Consider the following 22,420-nt stretch of genomic DNA (forward strand, 5'->3'; position numbering starts at 1 on the left):
ATGCTCTTTAAGAGTGGAGTCCCTAGGGGCGCCTGGGTGGCTCAGTCAGTTAAGGGTCCAACTCTTGATTTTAGCTCAGGTCATGATCTCAACAGTATATGTGTTGGAGCCCGGCATTAGGCTACGTGCTGCAGAGCTTGCTTGGGATTCTCTCTCTCCTTTTCTCTCTGTCCCCTCCCCTATACACATGCTCTCTCTTTCAAAATAAATAAATAAATAGATAAACACTTTATAAAAAAAAAAAAAAAAAAAGAGTGGAGTCTCTATTTCCTACTGTCTTCTGGCTCCCTTGGCTATAAACCCCATTGCTTTTCAAAGCTTGTTATTATTGGTGCCATTCACCTGAGCAGTGGAGACTGGTGTGGGGCTCAGACCCCTCCTTCATCAGTGAGGCCTCTGTGGTTGTGATATCCCTCCCACTTGTGGGCCTCCCCACTAAGCATGCAGGTCCTGACTAAACTGTGTCTGCACCTCCTATATATCTCACTTTGGCTCCCATCCTTAGTTGGGTATGATCTTTTCTGCTTGTCTTTAGTTCACTCTGAGATACTTGTTCCACTTGTAGGTGCACACTTTGGTGTGTCCAAGGGAGGACATGAGCCCAGGATCCCCTACTCCTCCTGCCCCTCGAATGTCTTAATTATAGGCAATTTCTATTCTACTTTGATACTAATGATAGAAGAGAGAAAATCAGAAATTATTTTTAAAGTTTAACCCTACCTCAAGACGATCTACTTGATGACTCACACAGGTTTTAAAAAATTCTGTCAAGCTTGAATGGATATTACCCTGCAGGTCCCTGCCAGGCAGCACAGTTAGGAAGGTAAGGAACACAGGTTTTGGAATTAGGCAATGCTGAATTCACATCCAGGTTTTGCTCATGTGACTATGGGCAGACAAATGGTTTAACTGTCATCCGTAAAATGGACTAGGAGGAAGGATTATTAGAGGTCATGTATTTATTAAAGTTCCTAGCCATGGAATTTGGCATGTAGAATTAAAATATCACTTAACTAGTGTACCCTGTAGTCATTACTATGATGGGAGTGTTTTGTGTCCCCTCCTAAGAACCTCTGGTCTTAAAGTTTCCATCTGCCTGCCTGATAAGACTTCTGTCTTCCATCCTCTTCAGGAGATAAGTTTCCCATTCTTTTTGCTATTAATTCAATACTTAGAATTATTCCTCTAAGCTATTTCAGTGGATGTTTAGAAACCAGGGTGTGAAGTGAGAGCATCGTCACCAAAACCCAAGGGAAATGCATATAGCCAAAAAAAAACAAAAAAAAACAAAAAAAAAAAAACAAAAAACCTCTCATCGGGTAGACGGGCATGACAGAGAAACCAAGAAGTTTTCACAGTAATAAAAGAACCTGAGAATTGAAGAATCAATCCTTGACTTTTGGCTGAGGTCAGGGAGGAAGTGTGTGGCCATAGATCAAATTGAGGTTGGTTCTGAGTGTTTTGTTCCTTCCTTTATACTAATATAAAGTTGAATAAGGACCCAGCTGCTCTCAATTTGTGTGATTTTACAAAACATCTTTGTAAGGATTTAGGAATTGTGTTCATTGTACAGAATGAGATAAGTATGAATTTGTGGATCATTTGAAAATTTAGTCCAACAATACCCTGTTGCACAATTTTAAGGCAGCTGTTTTTCCCTATTTCCCTCTATTTGGCAACCCTTACTTGGACAAAAATCTGGATTTGCAGATCCTGATTGGAAGCACGCACAGGGAATTTGCTTCCTTTCGTTGTATATCATTGCAACCCCAGATTCCATAATCAAAAATTCCAAAATCAAAAATACTTAAAACTAATGTAAAATGAAGACAAATACATATCATCAGTTTACCACAATTCTAAATTAAACTACAAACCCCAGGTAGACCGTAGCTGATAAAGTCTACTTAATCTTGCAAGCTAGACGTACATTACTGAAACCCGAGACAATTCCCAAAGATGCTGGTACCAGCTTAAACTCAAGCTTACGTGGGGTCACACATAATTATAATAACAATGGCGTTCAGCTATGGACTTGCCACGGAGAATACCTACTGGGTCAACGTCTATGAAAAATCAAGTCTTGAAAAGACGGAAAAACATTACAGGTGAGATTTGAGCTCAGAACCACAGCTCCACAGCCATCAGTCTCACCCCTAGATATATAGTGGGACATACATTAGAAGAAGGTAGTGAGTGTACCATTGTCTCAGACATGATCTTGTATTCCTGAAAGATGTGGTATTCCTAATTCCGTGTGTATCAAACCATAATTATCCTTGTGTGCTCTCAAGAAGTGAGGAACACACATCCTCACTCCACAGCATCAGTACTTGTTAAAATTCATGTCCCCTAATGTAGGCCTGAGCAAACAGAGCTGAGGACTTGCAGCCTAAGGTCTCAAGTTAGCTAATACAGTGACCAGACTGAGGACTGATGCTTCCAAAGAGAAAGAAATACATTTCTTCTGTGAAACATGTTAGATCAGACTTTACAAAACAAGTTCAGATAAGGTGACCATGTTCTCTCTTCATAGAAATAAATACACAGGACCAAAGAAGCCTTTTAGAGGCCCAGATATATTCTTCCCTGCCTATACCCTCTGTGCCACCTTGGGAAATGTGGACAAGTTCTTGGAGTCTTTTGATGGAAGACCTTCATTTTACAGACAAAAACTAAGCCCAGAGACATTAGGTGACAGGCCCTTGGTGTCTCAGAGATGTGAAAAAGGCATTTCCTCCTTCACTTACCCTTTACTGAAAATGTTCCTGTCTTATTAGAGTTTGTGTCGTCTAACCTTCTCCCTAAGATGAGTGAGGATAAATGATGCATGGTTTGGGGGAACTGTCTTAATATGCACCTAAAGCTAAAACAAGTTAGAAACCTCTCTGAACAAATGCAAAGCAAAGAGAATAATCAGTGTTTCTTCGACTTCTTCAAGAACATGTGTTCTGGTAGAACCGTTTAACAGAAATATCACGAAAGCCTTGCCTCAGAGTATTTTTCTGTTTGATTTAAAAACTATTCCATAGCTTATTATCAAACAAATCAGTAATCCTTTAGCTAATGCAGGGATAAATGGACAGTCAGAAAACATAATCACCTGGTGTGTGCAGCTGAGTATTTACATTTTGCCTAATGAAAAAAGATAAGAAAAATGCAGGTGATTTTAATGTGTAAAAACCATGTTTTCAGGCTAGCCCTAGAGGGACAAATACATTACTGACTCCAAGTAATCACTAGACCTCTGTAGTCCCTGGTGTCAGCTCTATTTTGAATCTCTTTTTGGACTCATCTTGAATCAAAGAATATTTAAGCCTGTTTCAGTAGGACACTTGCTCCCTTTAAAGATAGTTCAAAGGTTTTAAAATCTGTTTCTGGACCTTGTTGGATTGTTTTCTTCTCTGTGTTGCCTAAAGCTTTATGTATAGCAAGGGTTCTTAACCTCAGCATTATTGACAGTCAACTCTGGGTAACTCTTTGTTGTGGGGGATTGTCCTGTGTACCCATGGCATGTGGGTGGACCAGCACTCCTGTCTTTTGTCATTAGATGTCAGCAGCATTTCCTCAGCTTTGACAATCACAGATGACTCCACCCATTACCAAGTGTTCCCCCCACCCACCTACACACACCCCTCTTCCCCGGGAGCAAAGAACCACTGGTTTACAATATTTGGCCAATGAGAAAACATCTGTTCCATGTGTACTTGGTAGAAATTAATCCAGTTTTATTTTCAGGATTTTTCCCCATGTTAGTTATACTTGTTTTCTGAGGTGATACCCTTTTTGCTTTGTTTTGTTTTGTTTTGTTTTGTTTTGTTTTCCCCCAAATGGGTTCCTTGCATTTCATTGATTTAATTCACTTAACTTGGAGGCTAAACCAACAGCACCATTTGGATTTGTAATGTTTATCATCTCTGCTTCTTTGTCTTTGGGAGAAAGCCTCTACTAAGCAATACTGTATCATCTTGCCAGGTACATTACAGTCCCCATTTAGAAATAGGGCAATTGAGATTTAGAGAGATTAAAAGGTCACCAAGCTACTACACTGCAGTTAGGTTATGAATTCTAGCCTGCCTGACTTAGAGTCCTTACTATTCTATGTAACAGCAATTCTCAGAATGTAGTCCATGGACACTTGGGTGTCCCCAGGACCCTTTCAGAAGTACATTAATAAAAATATACAGTCTTCATTTGCCTTTCTCACTGTGTTGGCATTTGCAGAGATGGTACAAAAGTAATGATGAGTAAAACTGCTGGCCTCATAGGGTACAGTAGTAAGTGTACTCACTGCCTTGCCCTCCCAAGTTAAAGAAAGCCAATTCCACTTAAGAATATCTTTGAGGGATTCCTGTATGGCTTAGTCAGTTGAGCATCTGACTCTTGGTTTCTGTTCAGGTCAAGGTCTCATGGTTCGTGGATTTGAGCCCTGTGTCAGGCTCTGTGCTGACAGCAAGGATCCTGCTTGGAGATATATATTCTCCCCCCCACCCAACTTTAAAAAAAGTTTTTTGTTTTTTGTTTTTTTAAAAAGGATATCCTTGAGGAAGCAAAATATTCTTTTAAATCTCCACCTTTGACAATGTCCTTTTACTATCTGTGTGACAAAATGGGAAGATGCTTGAAGCTTATTACGTACTTACACTGCACATAGCACTTAGGTTTGTGTCAAAGAGGAGTAGGTGTAAGACTGTTTATGTTGCACATTGAACAAGCCACCTTTTTCATGACATACCATGGATAAACCATGGTTTTTAGCCTTTGGTGTTTGCCAGATGTTATCTCAAAAATGATTGAAGTGAGCTTATCACTTCAAGGAAGACAGTTTAGAACTTTGAAAGACTTATGTCTGCCACTATGAGCTTGATAGATGTGACTGTTATATTGTATAATGAACTGGTCAACATTTAGAAAATCTGCCCAACTCAGTGAACCAATATTTTCCAAATGACTAATACAGGATAGTACAAAATCATGCACGGGTAAAAGGACCATTCGAAGCGCAAGACAGACTGATGGATTTTAATGTAACAGTGTTTCAAAAAGTTCACTGATAGGGTTTCAGATTCTACACTGCAGTACTGACCTTTAAAAAACCAGAATGTTTTATTTTGGGGTAGAATCACAAAGAATATCTACATTTACCTGAACTCAAGCTCTTGGAGGATCATTAACCCTCAGCTGGCTCAGAGGGAAGGGTATTTATGGCACTTGCCTTCATCTGAGATCCTCCAGGTGGTCCCATGTCACAGGAGGCAGGTAAAAAATATTGACAAGAGTTTGAAGGTTCGTTATTTCAGTGATGTATTCCACGCATAATAAGACTTACATACATGAAATGACTTCTGTGTCGTCACAACACCTGACAATCCGGATTCGTGAGCACGTGCTAAATGAAAGGATGTCATTTACCTGTACGTTTTATAAGCTCCTCGAGGAGTGGGATGAATTCTCACAGTCCACCCATGACTATCCGTCCAGGAGCCCCCTCTCAGCACTTGCTTTTCTTGTAGAACTCGACAGAAAAACCCAGCTTTGAATGCGTGGTTTTTTGTTTGTTTTTTCTTTCTCAACTCTCACGTAAACTCCGTCGCCTCAGGAATAAGCTGGTGTTTAGCACGCTGTCCACTGTAAGTGGGGAACAGCATTTGAGTGTTCACTTGGAACAAGGCATTTTGTTCCTATGAGTCTCCACTCACCGTGGATATGGTCAGTTCATAATGGAACCTCTTACTGTCTTCCAAGTTTGGCACAGCCGTCCGCACACACTGATCAAAGACCCCAGACTTTTCAGCTTTTCCATTCAAGGAGATGTCATATACACTCTCATTCCTGTGTGCTTTCTCTTTCTTTCTGTCATGTATTTGCCATGTATCCTTATTAAAAGATGGTGATTCCATATGGTTTTCCTTGTAGTTCTAGCAGTTTGGTTGGCCTGTAGCCCTTCAGCAGTAGCACAGGGTCACATTTGCGGTTGTAAACTGTGCCGTACTCATCCGTGTTCCCCAATGGTGTTCGTCCTAGGCTATCCTAGTCCTCGTGTTTGTGTGACAGAAATGGATTTTTTTCCCACCGATGTCTGTGGTATGCTTGGCAGTTTTCCACGTCCTCCATTCTTATCTGATGGAGCCTGGAATGACTGAAGGGATTTCAAAAGGGTGACTTAAATTACAGATGCTTAGCTACACTTGTATCCGTCCATTGGTCCCTAGCTTTCCCTGTTGCCATCTGTAGCTCATGGTTGAGCGGCCTGAATGCGTTTTGCCAATGCTCTCATTTATAAGCTAGAATTCGTGATTACCATCCTGGGCTTCAGACTGAATACTAACTTTCTACTTACATAATGCTGTCTCATAAAATCTCTAGTTTTTCTGAAACAGGAAAGGAGGAACCACAGCACACACACAGATGAAGTCCTTCCCACTCATGAGGAAACTGAGGCTCAAAGTGGTAGATAGCAACCCAGGGTCACACAGACTTTCCATGGGGAGAGCAGGGATCTGAAGCACGTCAGTTTGACTGCAAATAGACCCCCCCCCCCCCCGCCCCCCGATCACCCTCCTCTTACTGCGTTGGCCTCATCTGGAGGTGATACCATCCTGTCACGGGGCTGGTGAGCAGCTAGACGAGATTTTACTCACGAAAGTGTTTTCACAGCTACAAAGTCCAGGCACACCTAGTTTTATGGTGCTTTCCTTTATTGCACTTTGCGTTTTTTACCAACTGAAGGTTTGTGCCAACCCTAATTCAAGCAAGCCTGTCAGCACCATTTTTCTAACAGCATCTGCATATTATGTGTGTGTCTGTGTCACATTTTGGTAATTCTCTTGGTATTTCAAATTTTTTCATTATTGTTCACGTGATCTGTGATTTTTGACTCGCTGAAAACACAGATGGAGTATTTTTAGATTAAGGTATACACATTCTTTTTTAAATATAAAGCTCTTACAGACTTTAACAGACTGCAAAGCAGTGTGAATATAACTTTTATGTGCACTGGGAAACCAAAAAAGTCATTTGACTTGCTTTATTGCGATATGCACTTTATTGCTGTCTGTGGTCTGGAACCAAACCTGTAGTATCAGTGAGGTATGCCTTTACTACAAAGTACCATTTTAAAAAATTTTTAAACACTTACATATGTCTATATTTTTGTGTGTATTATATATATATATATATATATATATATATACATATATATATATATATATTTAAGTGGTTGAGGAAGCATTTCAGAAGTAACCTTTCAGATCTTTAAATATTATACTCATTTTCCATAAACAACTGGTTGGTCCCTAAAAATAGATGTCAGATGACAGAGATGGGCTGAGCAGGAATAGGCGCATCTTCAGGCCACAAGCCAAGGAAGTTTTTGCTTCCCTGACACATCGCTCTGTTCACTCACGCCAAGTCCTTCCTACCTTTCTGTAAAAATACGGCCTACAGCAGCTCCTCCGCGTTAGTCACAAGCTTCCATTCATCACGGGTGGCTCACGCCAGACCTACAGCACAGTCATTTCAGTCTGTCCTCTCCCATCGTCCGCTGTCCCCCACCTAGCAGGGAACCAACACCTTGTGATACGGAAACATCCAGAACTTTGTGGCCATGCTCAGAAAACATGTAAAACCCTGAGGCCTATTCCCAGAACTGGGGTGATGGCAACACCGTCCACCTGACAAAGCCTCTCGAACGGAAGACTGGCAAGGTGCAGTAGCTTCATCCGAGGACAGGATTTAGGGGAGCTTTTGGGCTTGCTGAAAGGTTTCAAAACAAATAGGGCCTAGAGTATCTTTAGAGACACAACAACAGCACTCACTGTGGTGAGAAGTCTGCAAAATGAACCACGAGATGGGGTAGAAGAAGCAGATTCCTGTCCTTTTCTTGAGGCCACACCCGGCCTCAGTGCAGAGGACAGAATGCTCTTTCCTGTTGAAAGCCCACTGCCCTTTCCGTTCTTGCTGTGAGCCACACAGGAAGGTGACAGACAGTAATGTTTCGCATCAGTCTTTGTAGGCCATAATGAGAAACCTGATAGCATTGGGATTGAGAGATGTAGGCCCAAACTCGAATACTGTATGAAGTTTTGACTCTAGCGGAGGACATGGATTGACTGAATTTAGACACTGAGTTTAGAGAGAGGCCTGTACAAGGTCTTAAAATGACAAAAATTAACTTGATGTCCCAAACAATTAAAGGGGCAGGACGCATCTTCTTGAGGTGACAGATGTATATACTATCTCTGGATCATGGTGGTAGTTGCACTACTATCCGTTTAGCGAAACTCGTCAATGGTTCACTTACAAATGGTGAATGATATGGACGCGACCCCTTTATAAAGGTGATCATGAATGTAAACAAATGCTACACAACTACAGATGACAGTTTCAAAGTGAAGCATGTATTCATCACTCTTTTTAGGGAATGCTTAAAAGGAAATTCCCTCACTCTTGGGGTGCCTGGGTGGCTCAGTCAGTTAAGCGTCTGACTTCTACTCAGGTCATGATGTCACGGTTCGTGGGTTCAAGCCCCGCATCGGGCTCTGTGCTGACAGCTCAGAGCCTGCTTTGGATTCTGTGTCTCCTTCTCTCTCTGCCCCTCCCCCACTCGCACTCTGCTTCTCTCTCTCTCTCTCCCCCCCGCCCCGCAAAAATAAATATTTAAAATTTTTTTTAAAAGTTACCTCACTCTTAATTTTGTCTAAAAGAAGATTAAAACATGATTTGAAAATATTTGAATAGACTGTTGTAATGCTTGCTAGTACTTGAAGCCAGAGTTCAGTGTGAACATGCTCCCTAGGGAGTGAGGAGGTAAGAGAGCTGTAGTTCGATGTTTCTTTGAAGGTCATGACAGTGGATCCTGACACTGCTTTCTCTCCTCCTTCAGCCCTGGAATGAGACCAGATGTAAGCTCTCCTCCATCCAGCTCTGCAGCGGCAACGGGACCACCTCCCAAACTCTGCCTTGTGTGCTCTGATGAAGCTTCGGGGTGTCACTACGGGGTCTTGACTTGTGGAAGCTGTAAAGTATTCTTCAAAAGAGCAGTGGAAGGTAGTGTGTGTTTTGAAGAGTTTTGTTTTTCCTCTACTTGGTTCTTATCTCTCAAGGTGGATTGTGAAGTTTCTGGTATATGCGAACCCCATTAAGGCTGGAAGTCAGTAAAGTCAGGTGCGGGGGGTTGGCTCGTAGGCCTTCTAAATGGAGAGATTTTAAAAAGCCACACAAAAAGCATAAGAGACTCTTAAATACAGAGAACCAACTGAGGGTTGCAGGAGGGAAGGTGGGTGGGGGGATGGGCTAAATGGGTGATGGGCATTAAGGAGGACACTTGCTGAGATGAGTACCGGGTGTTACACGTAAGTGATGAATCACTGGGTTCTACTCCTGAATCCAGGACTACACTGTATGTTAACTAACTTGAATAAAACAACAACACAAACAGAACTAGAATAAAATAGAAAAGTATAAATTAAGGAGAGGGAGTTTGGTCAGATAACAGAAGGTAACAGTAAGAAAGTGCTGTCATGGGAAATGGTGGTGTTACATTACTGCCCAAACCTAACGTTCATTGTATGAGAATCATGGGCTTTAACTCCCATGAAGTAGTTGGTTTTAAAACCACTGACTATTCCAGTCTGACAAAAAATGAGGGACAGTAAGAACTATGAGGGGAAAGTCTGGGTGGGTTTCTCTTCCTGTTGAGTCAGGCACTGTGCTAAGTGGTATCAAGTCCACATAAGACCTGGTCCCCACCCTCTGGGTGGTCACGGTCTGCTTGAAGTGAGAGAGGAGTTCAAAGTTTCCAGGAAAGAGGTGGTAGTAAGAAGCAAGTGATAAACAGCCTGAGGAGATAGAGAAAGAAGGTAATGTAGAGAAGCTGATTTCATCATATGAATACTAATAAAAACTGTACCCTGGTTATAGATTCAGTCTGCTGACAAGGGCAGTCACATCAACTCCTTAAAGAGAAATTCATTCCATAGCAAATTAGTATTGGAAATTACTCTAAAATCCTCTTGGGAAAAAATCATGTACTTTAGTTATTTATAAAGCTGTTTGAAGGTGGTGTCACATGAATGGATTACCTAAAGCTCTGAGTATGTTAATTTTTAAAGAAGTGTAATTATCCATCCACAGTATGAGAAAGATTATTATTATTTGCCTCAAGTTCTGTTTGCATATCCTTAAGAGTTAGATGAGTCATTTTCTTTTGTTTGGATTACTTTTTAATCCATGAGCAAACTATAAAACTCTTCCTGTTACCCCACATGGAGCACAGGGAGGCAGGCTTTGACCAGGTAGGAGCCCCCAACTATTGAGTAGTGCTAAGGAAAGCCCACCCCTGCGTATTCTACTGCCTCTAACAAAGTAGACCTTATTCACCACGGACCCAAGAGAATGAAGCTTTTTCTTGTCTGCACTTTACTTCAGCACTTTATTTTAAATGTTTTTGTTTATTTCTGAGAGGAGGAGAGAGAGAGAGAGACAGAATGGGAGCAAGGGAGGGGTAGAGAGAGGGGGAGACCCAGAAGCTGAAGCAGACTCCAGGTTCCGAGCTGTCAGCACAGAGCCAGACGTGGGGCTCAATCCCGTGAACTGCAAGATCATGACCTGAGCCGAAGTCACATGCTTAAATGACTGAGCCACCCAGGTGCCCCTGTCTCAGCACTTTAAGTCCTGAGTTATCTCCATGGTATAAATGCAGTGATAGAGGTAATCCAATATACAATAATACTGGCAAATTAATTTCTGCAAGTGAAATTCAGAGACTGTGGAACCTTAGAAGAAAAAAAAAAGGGTATTTTAAAAAATATTTTAATTAAAATGGAGGAGAATGAAAAACTCTTTAAAACAGGACTATAAATGTAAATGCCTATACGGACCAAGTATGTGTCCTTCTGGCAAATAGAAGACATTTGGGTCAAGGAAGGTTAGAGAGTGCAAGCTTACTTTGAATGCTTTCAATACCCTTTAAAAAGTAAAAAAGAAAAGTAAAAAAAAAAAAAAAACAAGAAAAAAAGCTAAACCTAGCCATATGCCCTCAGGGCTTACCCCCTGCTTTAGAATTAAATTCTTATGCTTGTTTTTAGGTAGAAATTTCATAGAATATGAGCTGTCCCGTTTCAAAATGTTTATTTAGCGTTTAAGTATTTCAGTTAAGTATGGTGGCTCAATTACATAATTAGTAGGGGAAGGTTTAACTGTGGACTATGTTAAGTAAATCCTATATTTGGACTTTCATTTTCTCCAACGTCCCTTCCAGCTCTAAAATTCTGTAATCCTTTGACAACCTAACTCGGAGCAGTTCTACTTTTCCTCTCTACACAGGATGGAGATGTTTTCATTACAGAGATGTAGTTTCTAAGGTCTGTATCATACTTAGCAGTCCATTTTTGGCACCTGCTGGAAATACTAGGTTACCCCCCCCCCAAATTGGCATAGGATAAATACCTGAACATTTCAACAATTTTTAAGAAGTTTTATCCATACAACCCAGATCAAGGATAGATATCTTGAGTTTTTTTTAAGTCTGTATTCTGGGAGTCACTTCTCTACATACAGAAGAAAACTTTGGGTAGCTTCATGTCTTTTCATGTATACTAGTTCAGTGATGTCCCCCCTTCCACCAAGTCCCTTTTACTTATATCCCCTGTACACAAAAGTACATGTAATCTTTGTTGGTGGGTCATAATGATGATAGACATCCATTACCTTTAATGTCCCATAGACCAAGCATTATGTTTTATGTACATCATACCATTGTATTAAGGGCTCTGTGAGCTCTTAAATGCTGTTCTGATCCTATTTGATCAAGGAAACTGAGGCTGAGAGTTTAAGTGGTAGAGCTGGGATTCCGGGGGCGGTAACAGCTGGTATAAGACATTGGGCATTGGAGAACGGAGCAGCTCTGGAACAAAGCTCAACTGTAGGCCATCGGTCAGCCCGGTGGCCTACTCCTCACAAAGAACTGAAACTGATATAGTTAACCATCTACTCAAAATGCATGCCTCATAGCACTGTGATTTATCTTCTTATGAAGAAGGGAATACGGTTTGTTTCCATCCAAGTAGTAGGCAGTCCTGTGCAGAAGGGATCTTTTCCCAGAAATCAGAACAAGATATATTCAACCTAGTGAGCTGATGATGATTTTTCTCTTGTCTCTGAATGCGATTTCTTTTTGAGAAGAGAAATGCCCTGTTGTGGTCCTGTGCATAGCCACAATGGTGTTGTGCAGGAGGATCTTTTCAGTTTTTGCCAGGCCAGCAGATCCTGAGATATTTTCTTTGACACTCAATAGCCAGATTAAAAGAAAACTACAAGAAAGCACTTTTTGGGGTGGGTAAGGGTATCAGTCTTTCCATTTTAATTTTTTTTGCTAGGTGAAAACTGCACTTTGTACCTCTTACCACACATTATTAAATACTAGGTGCCAGAAGACTGTATAGACAGTGACAGTCTAATATTTGGAGTCGGTGGTGGATTTAAACACTTACATTCTACAGTGCATGTGACATATGAACAAATATCTGTAAGATCTATATACGGTAGTTTGCCAGGTGTGTGATTTCCCTAACTAGTTGTTGCCAATCTTAACATTCAATATTAAGTTTGTTCCCTGTCACTTAGACTTGAAGGGGGAGCACGCTCCATTTGCATATGGTGGCAAAATGTTGAGGGAAAGTCATTTTCCGTGTGGGGTTCTTTGAGTATTTTGAAAGCAGTTTCCTCTTTGTTTAACCTTCCTTAGCATTAAGTCAGAAGTCATAATGAAATAGTGACTTCAGACATCCTCTCTGTCAAACTGTACTTTAAACAGTTTCTCCTGTAATGCAGAACAGTGTTACCTTGGAGGAGGGTAGTAACTGGAAAGGACCTAGAAGACTACTGGTGGAGTACTGTTCTTCTTGACCAGAGAGCCGATTACATGGCAGTGTTCAGTTTGTGAAAACATAGGAGATGCTACACTTAACAATCTGTGCACTTTTCTGTATGGGTACTGCAGTATTTTTCATGAACTATGTTTATTTGTTGAGCGGAATAAGAAAGAGACATTTTTAAGGTGACCTCACAACTCTGTAATGGGAGTGGAAGCAAGTACATCTTTCTTCATCACTGCCTGTGGTCCCTGCCCGTGGTCAGCCCAAAACAAAAGGGCAATGAGTCTCGTCATAAAAAGATCCCTTATAACCTGGGAAATTTTAACAGTGCCTTTGTTTTCTGTCTAGGACAGCACAATTATCTTTGTGCTGGAAGAAATGATTGTATCATTGATAAGATTCGAAGAAAAAACTGTCCAGCATGCCGCTATCGAAAATGTCTCCAGGCTGGAATGAACCTGGAAGGTAATGTAAACGCCTGAAAGGAAATGTCTCTGCATCATATAAAAATTCGTCATTTTCCTTTTCACGATATAAGTGAGCAAAAGTAATAATTTAGTCGTTGCAATATATATGTGCTTGGCTAACATCATTTTATATTACTGCTTTATTGAGTAGGATTTTTGTGAATATTTCATATTCCACTTGAGTTTTTTCACCAGCTCGTACTACACACACGGAATTCATTATAGCCAGACTGTCCACTGAGCAAGTAAATTAGGTAAAAAAAATGGAACTTAAACACGTGAAGCAACATTACTTACAGCTTTCTCTCCTCCCTTTCTTCGGCCTCAAAACTGTTCCCTAGAGTTGAAAATGTTTCTCTGTCAGATGTACTTACATGTGCGTTTTGTATCATTTACCTTTTACTCGGCTCTATAGCTAGACAGATGCAGGTAGATGATAAATCTTCCTGGGCTGGGGGAAACTCCTCAAGGAGGTATTGGATGGGTTTTGTTTGTTTTGCTTTTCAGGTAAAGAAGAAACCTGAAGCTAGTTCTAAGTTTGAGTTTCATAGCCCTGTTTATATAAAGTTGTATGATTAACATTGGTCTCCCCATTTGAAAACTTCCCTTTGAAAAACATTTGGAATTCTCCTTTAGTTGACAGGGCAAACTCCATGAAGGTAGTGGTGGTGCCGGAATCACACATGTGCTTCGTATTTGCTGTGACAGTAGCACTTTCCTGCTCAAACCTGCCAAGGAGGCAGGCGGTGCACATCAGTCAAATAAAGTGGTGCCTGTTTTAAGGAGTCACTGTCGACTTAGGTTGCAGAGCCCATCACAAAATGGTGTGACACACTACAGAAGGAACTGGAGCAGGAGCAAGAGGAGGGTCACCTCCGCCTGTCCTGGAAAGCTGAGAACAGTTCCTTGGAAGAAGCAAGATTCAATCTAGAAAAGCTGATTTAGAAGGAGTTATGTAAAAACCAAAGTGGGACAAAATCAGATTCACCTTTTAGAAAGACTGATCTCAGAGAGACCGATTGAATGACTGTAGAAGTAATCCAAATAACACACTGTGATGTTGGAGGGAGAACAGCAAGTGTGTGGCTCTTTTGGTAAAAGAGGGACTGACCGTTGGCACGATCTGCACAAGCCATGTGTGCACCTGTTTTTAAATATGAAGTAGATTAATGGGTATGGCTATGAAGAGTCTTAATTCCTCAACTCACATACACAGCATCATCTTCACTTTTTCATAGTACTTCAATAGCAAAAAAGATGAAATTCGTAAATGTAACTTAATACCAGAAGTGGTGTATTTTGGTACTCTTGCTCCTATACCAAGTAATTCTCAAGTTTTGCTATAAAGCAGCCTTCTTCAGTGCTTAAAGTGCCTGGCATTTGAGTACAGATAAGTTTTTTAAGAGTAATCCTTAATGTTTTCTTAACTTCATTTTAAAGTATATCATAATCATTCCAAATTATAGTTGTCTTTTTTTTTTTTAAGCTTATCCATTTTGAAAGATAGTGTGACCAGGGAAAGGGGTAGACAGAGAGGGACAGGGAATCCCAAGCAGGCTCCACAGAGCCTGTGCAGAGCCCCACATGGGGCTCGATCCCACTAACCCTGAGATCATGACCTGAGCCAAAACCAAGAGTCAGATGCTCAACTGAGCCACCCAGGCGCCCCTAGTTTTATTTTTGGTATGAAGAGTCAGGTGGAACTTAACAGGCAAGGAGGTTTGTGACATTATCAGATTTCATACTTTTTTTTTTTTTTTTTTTTTTTGAGAGAGCGCATGTGAGAAAATCTTAAGCAGGCTCTACACTTAGCGTGGGGCTTAATTCATGATGTGAGCAAAAATCAAGAGTTTGGATGCTTCACCAGCTGAGCCACCCACATGTTCCCAAACTTAAAACTTAAGCTAAGTTTTCAACTGTCACAGACTTCTGAACACTTCTGTAGAGATCAGAAATTGACTGATAATCTATATATTCCAAGGAGTCAAACTTTATATAGAGTAGAAATCTTAGCAAAGTGCTTGAAAATAGTGGTTGCTTAACTAATTCAATTAACAACTTCTTGCTAAAGTTCTATGAAAACATATCAGCACGCATTCTTGCTCTAGTCAGTATTTTGAGCTTTATTCAAAAGCCTTAGTTCTCTCATTTCGGGCAATAGCTAAACAGTAAGAAATTATCAACTGAGCACAGAAGATTTTTAAAAATCCACCAGTTTGTCACTGTCCTTTCTCCTGTTCTCTGGAGTGTAGGTTCTGAGCCATGGTTGATTGAGGTCTTCAGCTTATTGTTTCAGTGTGTTGATTTGGGAAAGGATGTTCTCTGTCATTATCTTCTCAATGGAGTACTTGCCAGGATTTTGAAGTGTGGGTTTCCTAAACCTTTGGTTGTTTCACGTGTTTCCTTATGTATTGTAGCACTTGCTTTTTTTTAAACTGTACTGCTCCCCTGTGTACTTTTACTGTCTACATTGAAAATACTCTAAAGCCATATTCTGCCACCAGGTGAGGTAATGATAGTCCTTCCGTAGCACTTGGTGTGTGCCACCACCTGTTCTAAGCATTGTACTTGTCTTAACTGATTTAATTCTCAACCACCCTCAGAGCAAGGTACCAGTATTACCCTCATTTTGTAGAAGAGGAAAGCTAAGGCCCAGGGAGTAACTGAGATCCCAGCTACTGCATGGCAGAGCCAGGGTTTAAACTCAGCCATGATTGTTTCAAATTTATGCTGTTTACTACTACACCATAGTGTGTTTCAACAGAGCGTGGTAAAATAAGAATGGACCTGTCCCAATCCCTTCTCTGTTTTGAGATGTGACATAAAAATTTCTAATTTCTCACTAGCATATTCAACACAATGCACAATGAGACCATTCTGTCAATTTAAGGGCAAAGAATCTAATTATTTCAAAAGGTGATTAGTATTTACTTTTCTCTGAGCAAAAATGTTTTGTATCCCTGATAAGTGAGGCAGGTACATTTCTTCTTTCATATGAATTATATTCATTGCCCTTCCTTGGATCTCTGAGACCTTCCTTTTGAACAATACTGCATTCCCTTCAGCAGTAGGTGCACCAAAAAGGAAATTCTTATTTGTTACTAAAACACGTAATTTCATACAACATGTAAGTTTCAGAGTGTGTATATGTTTACTAAATAATCTATGGAGTCCATGTTGTAATTTGATTACACTATTCCAGACTAAGTCAAAGATGGAAAGATAGCTTTACTTTGTATATACTTTGCATATGATATGAAAGTAGATGCTTTAGGTTTATCAGGTCATCAATATAAATCTCTTACAAAAGGTAAATCCCCCCCGATAATGTATGTAAAGAAATATAAAGTTCTTTTCTTCATCTCCCAGATGTTTTTAGACCTAAGCAGTATCCATCATGTAAATGTAAAAACTGGACTTTTCTGCTATTGAAATTAATAGTGCTTCTAGCATATGATCTGCAGTGTCGTCTTAATACTATCTTGAGAAGAAGGGGAATTTTTGCTAGGTTTTAGTATGCCTCTCTTCATTATATATGCCATCATGTAGATGAACCCTTAGCCACAGCTTCTAGTCTGCTGTTAGGAACTTAGGATCTTTCTTTCAACTGCTAGTAAAAGTATTGCCTTATTAAACTGATGAGAATTTCCACTTAGGAGTGAGAGTGAGAAATTAATTCATATAAGAATCTGTATAAGTGATTTGTTTAGATTGTTTTCACATAACATTGAAAGACACTTAATTATGATGTTTATTTATTTTTGAGAGAGAGACAGAATGCGAGTGGGTTAGGTGCAGAGAGAGGGAGACACAGAATCCAAAGCAAGCTCCAGGCTCTGAGCTGTCAGCACAGAGCCTGGTGCAGGGCTCGAACTCACAAGCTGGGAGATCATGACCTGAACCAAAGTCGGACACTCAACCAACTGAACCACCCACGCGCCCCAATTTTTAATTTTTTTAACGTTTATTTTTGAGAGAGAGGGGGAGACACAGAGTGTGAGTGGGGGAGGGGCAGAGAGAGGGAGGCACAGAATCCGTTTCAGGCTCCGAGCTGTCAGCACAGAGCCAGACGTGGGACTCAAACTCACAAACTGCGAGATCATGACCTGAGCCGAAGTCAGATGCTCAACCGACTGAGCCACCCAGGCACCCCAAAAGACACTTAATTTTGTATCCGGTATGACGTGGCTTCATATACAAATGGGTTCCTCTTGACTCTGCTTTTTCCTCTTCTATTTCACTTTATAATTGCTGAATAGTTTCAGAAATTAAAATACTTCTTGAATAAACTCTGTCACCCAGACCTTCCCAGTAACACTCTGTGTATATATTTTTTAAACACCCACAGCTCGAAAAACAAAGAAAAAGATAAAAGGAATTCAGCAGGCCACCCCAGGAGTGTCCCAAGAAACTTCTGAAAACCCTGCTAACAAAACGGTAGTTCCTGCAACATTACCACAGCTCACCCCTACCCTGGTGTCCCTGCTGGAGGTCATCGAACCTGAGGTGTTATACGCAGGGTATGATAGCTCGATGCCAGATTCGACTTGGCGGATCATGACCACACTCAACATGTTAGGCGGGAGGCAAGTGATTGCAGCAGTGAAATGGGCCAAGGCGATACCAGGTAAGATGCAGGGGAGGACACAGCTAAGGTATAAAGCTTTGCATCGTCTTAAACAGACGCAGCGCTCCGGCTGTTTGTCAGCCAGCTCCCACTGTGCGTCCTGCTTTCTCTTCCTCATTCTGGGGCCTAACAAGGGGAGAGGCTGGAAAAGCTGGGAGTGGAGAGTTTATAATAAAACTTGTCTGTTCCTCCCAGCTTCTTCACACTGTTGCTGAGAGCATTTTCAAGCAGGATGGTGTAATATCAGAACTAGGGGCACAGGATTTACTCAGAAATTCCTTTTACACCCAAGTCTAGTGGGGGGGGAAATGTGTACTTGTAAGAACTCAGTTGGTTTTCCTTCTGTGTGTCACTTTAAAAAATCAGGTTATTTGTAAAATCTGTAAAAACATGGTGTCGTGACCCTTTCTCAAGGTAAAGTAGAATGATTTTTAACTCTTAACTATGTAACGTGATACATGTTGAATGTAAATCTTCGTTAGTCTCATTTTTAGGATCATATGAGATAAAAGTCCCCCTATGGGAACTTGATGTAGATGGGACATAAGAGGTCAACATTAGTGTCAGCCCAGACTTTACAGCTAAAGGAGAATCAATAAGCTTATGTTCACACAGAAAAGAGACAGGACAAGAATGAAGTCACCTGACCTCTGTCATCTCTACTCTGTCAAGAGGGAAAGAGGTGTTACTGTCAGGGGGAATTTTTAAAATTAAATTCATTAGGGGCGCCTGGGTGGCGCAGTCGGTTAAGCGTCCGACTTCAGCCAGGTCACGATCTCGCGGTCCGTGAGTTCGAGCCCCGCGTCAGGCTCTGGGCTGATGGCTCGGAGCCTGGAGCCTGTTTCCGATTCTGTGTCTCCCTCTCTCTCTGCCCCTCTCCCGTTCATGCTCTGTCTCTCTCTGTCCCAAAAATAAATAAAAAACGTTGAGAAAAAAAAAATTAAAAAAAAAAAATTAAATTAAATTCACTGACTGTGTAATGTACCAAGTCAGGACTCTGGGATTTTTGTTTTACTATTTAGTTCATATTGTTTAAATAGGGAAAAAGTGACAGTAAGTTACATTGTACCGGATGCTGTTAAAAAGCACCAAAGGCTTTGGTCTTGACATGTTGGATGACAAAGGAGAACTGTGCCCCCTTGGTGTTACTTCATTTCCTCTGTCTCTTAGGGGTTCTGGTCTGTGGCAGTTCCCAAAGAGATGATCTTCAGCACCGAGTGTTTCCTCATAACCTTTACTTCTCTTAATTCAGGATTCAGGAACTTACACCTGGATGACCAAATGACCCTACTGCAATATTCATGGATGTTCCTCATGGCATTTGCCCTGGGGTGGAGATCATATAGACAATCAAGTGCGAACATGCTGTGTTTTGCTCCTGATCTGGTTATTAATGAGTAAGTTATTTGGGAGTCTGTCTGTTTTTTGTTTTTTGTTTTTTGTTTTATCCCGCTGATGTTTTCCTGATGGATTGCTATCATGATCATTGAGAACTGAATCCATTCTACCAGGTTTCTTAGAACAGGGCAAACTTGAAAGAGAGTGGTTTATCAGTAAATTTTGGCAGACCAGATGTACATGGGGCAGGACACATGTAAGGGTACTTTTTAATACAGTGAGCATCTCTGGGGTCAGTTGATCTCACATTCAATAGGGACGACTATAGATGAGGACATCTTGGCCGAGGAGGTGGGAGGTACAAACCCTTCCCAGGGCAAGGCCTACTCCATGTTTATGACTTGTAGGATTTGATAAATCAGCCACCTATGCTTTTCTAGGCCTATGCTTCTATCTGTGAAATATTTCGGGTGTCTGTTCTGTGGACCTCATTGCAGTTTTTCCTGACTAGTTTTCTGCCTCTGATGTGCCCTCCATCATGTTCTGACTTTTTTCTTCCTACAGTACAGTTTGATCACATCACATACTTCCGCAACACCCAGATGTCCTCCCTGCCCACGCCATGTATGTTCAGCATGGTTACTGGCTTTCCAGAACCTGGCTTCTTTTCTCTCACTGTTCTGTTTCATAGACATGGCATCCCCACTCAGATGACCTATTCCTCAAGCATACCCTTAACTCATGATGTTCTTAGCACCTTATAAGACCTCTGTGCTGTATATCCCTAGCTCTTATCACTGTCCACCTTGTAGTATAATTTTTTGCCTACGGCTTCTCTCTTTTATGAGAATGAAAACAGGGAGTTCTCCCACACATACCTATGGTCAGAGCAGAGTAAGAAATGAAGATTTCTTTAATTGTGAGCTCTGGGTGCTTTTGACCAGGGGTCAGACGAATCAATGTAAACCTTAAACCCTGTTATTAGAATAATCCCATTGCACCCTCTATGAGTCAACCCATCGTAAGCAGTTTGTGTTAAGAACTGGATGCCATATTAAAATTAGGAGTGACAACTTTAAATATGTCCAGGAGGGCAAGGAGAATGGAAATTGACATTGGTCAGTGAACAGGGAGGGTATGGAGGAGGGCAGCCTACAGACATACTGTTTTGCCTTATGGGTGTGCCAGGCACAGAAATAATGGGTAGGAGCTCAAGAAAAACATCTATTTGAGCAGTACTCAGTGGGAGAGCCTGCCTTACAATGTGGTAAGCTCACATTATTTTATTTTAAGTGTTTTAGAGGAGACAGGATGACACTAGCTCCAGGTAGTTTTGAAGATATTCTTGGGCGTTGTGACAGAAATCTCTAAAGCAGAGATTTCACGTTTCTGCTGTCAGGCTAGCTAGGTGCATAGAAAACCTAGAGTCTAGAAATCCTGGCTGAAATGAATCCTGAGTTAAAGTTGGTGTTCTTTCTCTATTAGTGATACTTATTTTCCAGCACAGTATTCTCTCAGAGATAGGAGTCCTTACCAAGTGCCAGACTCTCTTTTAGGAGCTTGAGCTGTAATAGAGAGCACAATAGATGTGGCACCTGCTAACATTCCAATGGGGAAAATGAAATAGATAACCAAAATTACTTTAGAGAACCATGGTATAAAAGTGTGCCTGGGCAAAGGGAGCAGTGACAGGCACCTGCTACTTTAGATTTAGGGACCATAGAAGACCGGTCCAGGGAGTGGGCATGACACAGTACAGAAGCACAAGCTGTGTGAAAGGTGGGGCCCTGCAGACAGAAGAAGTGAGGGCAAAGGCTGGAAATACCATGAGTCTAGAACAGAGGCTTGTAGGCCACGAAACAGAGTTTAGATGTTATTCTAGGAGAAGCCGCGGCCAGTGGAGGCTTTCAAACAGGATAACATGGTGGAGGATGGGTGAGAGGGAACACCACTGACTCCTCATTCCTAATAAGCCTGGGACAGAGTAGCTGAGAACAAGACAGACAAGCTTTCCCGACCTGTATTGCTTATATCCTCCATACAGGTAACTACCAAATAAAATAATTTCAGATTGGGATAGTTTATACTGGAGGGGTCTATTTCAGATAAAGTGACTAATGGCTTCTGGGAGGAAGTGTAATTAGAGGTGAGTTAAACCTAAAGGGGAAGGACAAGGCTTCACACTGAGAAGCAACAGGACAAGAGGTATGGGGAATGTACATGCAGTGACCCGCCTCTTCGTATTCCCAGAAGGGGCCAGATGTCCCCTCCCCTGGCTCTATCAGACCTGGACAGACCCACACTCCTAGGAATCTGTGTCAGAGAAGGACGTCACCTTCAATTACCAGCAAGAGGGCTGTTCAAACTCCTATATCCCAGTTGAACAGGGTTTTGGTTGTTTGATCAGAAATTTAATTAGCAAATGAATACATGAAATCGTGTGAGTTAACTCAGACACCAAAACTCCCTGAGTACTGGCTGCACATTTCGGAATCCAACCACAGTTATTTAAAAACATCATGTTGGCAACATTTGCTATTTACCGTCCCTTCCCAAATTGAACTTATAGTATTGGGCTTAAAACTGTGAACTGAGACTTATATGAAACACCAACTTTTCCTTCTATTTTAGGAAATTAATTCAGGGTTTTTATTTGGGGGGCACTCAAAGTTAGAGGTAAGCAGTCACAGCATAACCTGAGAGTGCTGCACGCATTTGTTACACGAGGTGGGAATTGCAGACTTTTTCTCAGGGTTCCACCATGCTGGAGGACAGACAGCAGACGGGAAGAGTGGTTTTGTAGAGGGCGTTCTTATTATTCCCCATTCTGGGGTCTGTGCTGCTCTGTTCCCTCTGCCCACTGGTTTCCATCCTGGTGCATCGTCTGACAGGCACAATTTGAAGGTACACTGTCACCCCAAATCTGCCTGTGTAGCTATCAGGTAGTCTCACTGTTGTTTTTAGGTCTTACAGTTGTAAAAAATAGTTTTTAACAGCCTACCGGAAGGATTTTATGCTTAATTCCTGTTGGGAGATTGGGAAGGTACCTCTTTGGGAAGAGAGGATTTTAAATTTGAAGAGTCCTGTGAGCTCCTGTGTCATCACTGTCACAG

General features: G+C 41.3%; 1 protein-coding gene across 8 annotated transcripts in view; it reads left to right on the forward strand.

Annotated features, from left to right (window-relative positions):
- The window catches only part of NR3C1 (nuclear receptor subfamily 3 group C member 1), a 118,150-nt gene that overhangs the window by 82,521 nt on the left and 13,209 nt on the right, over positions 1 to 22,420 (forward strand). For 7 of the 8 annotated variants that reach the window (XM_058733009.1, XM_058732988.1, XM_058732995.1 and 4 more), the window contains exons 3-6: positions 8,885 to 9,051; positions 13,224 to 13,340; positions 17,691 to 17,969; positions 19,222 to 19,366. In XM_058733009.1, coding sequence (XP_058588992.1) covers positions 8,885 to 9,051; positions 13,224 to 13,340; positions 17,691 to 17,969; positions 19,222 to 19,366 — 708 coding nt within the window. The remainder of the gene's footprint in view (positions 1 to 8,884; positions 9,052 to 13,223; positions 13,341 to 17,690; positions 17,970 to 19,221; positions 19,367 to 22,420) is intronic. The other variant, XM_058733027.1, reaches the window with a different exon arrangement.

The sequence above is a fragment of the Neofelis nebulosa genome, chromosome 1 (assembly GCF_028018385.1).
Source record: "Neofelis nebulosa isolate mNeoNeb1 chromosome 1, mNeoNeb1.pri, whole genome shotgun sequence".
Lineage (NCBI taxonomy): Eukaryota > Metazoa > Chordata > Mammalia > Carnivora > Felidae > Neofelis > Neofelis nebulosa.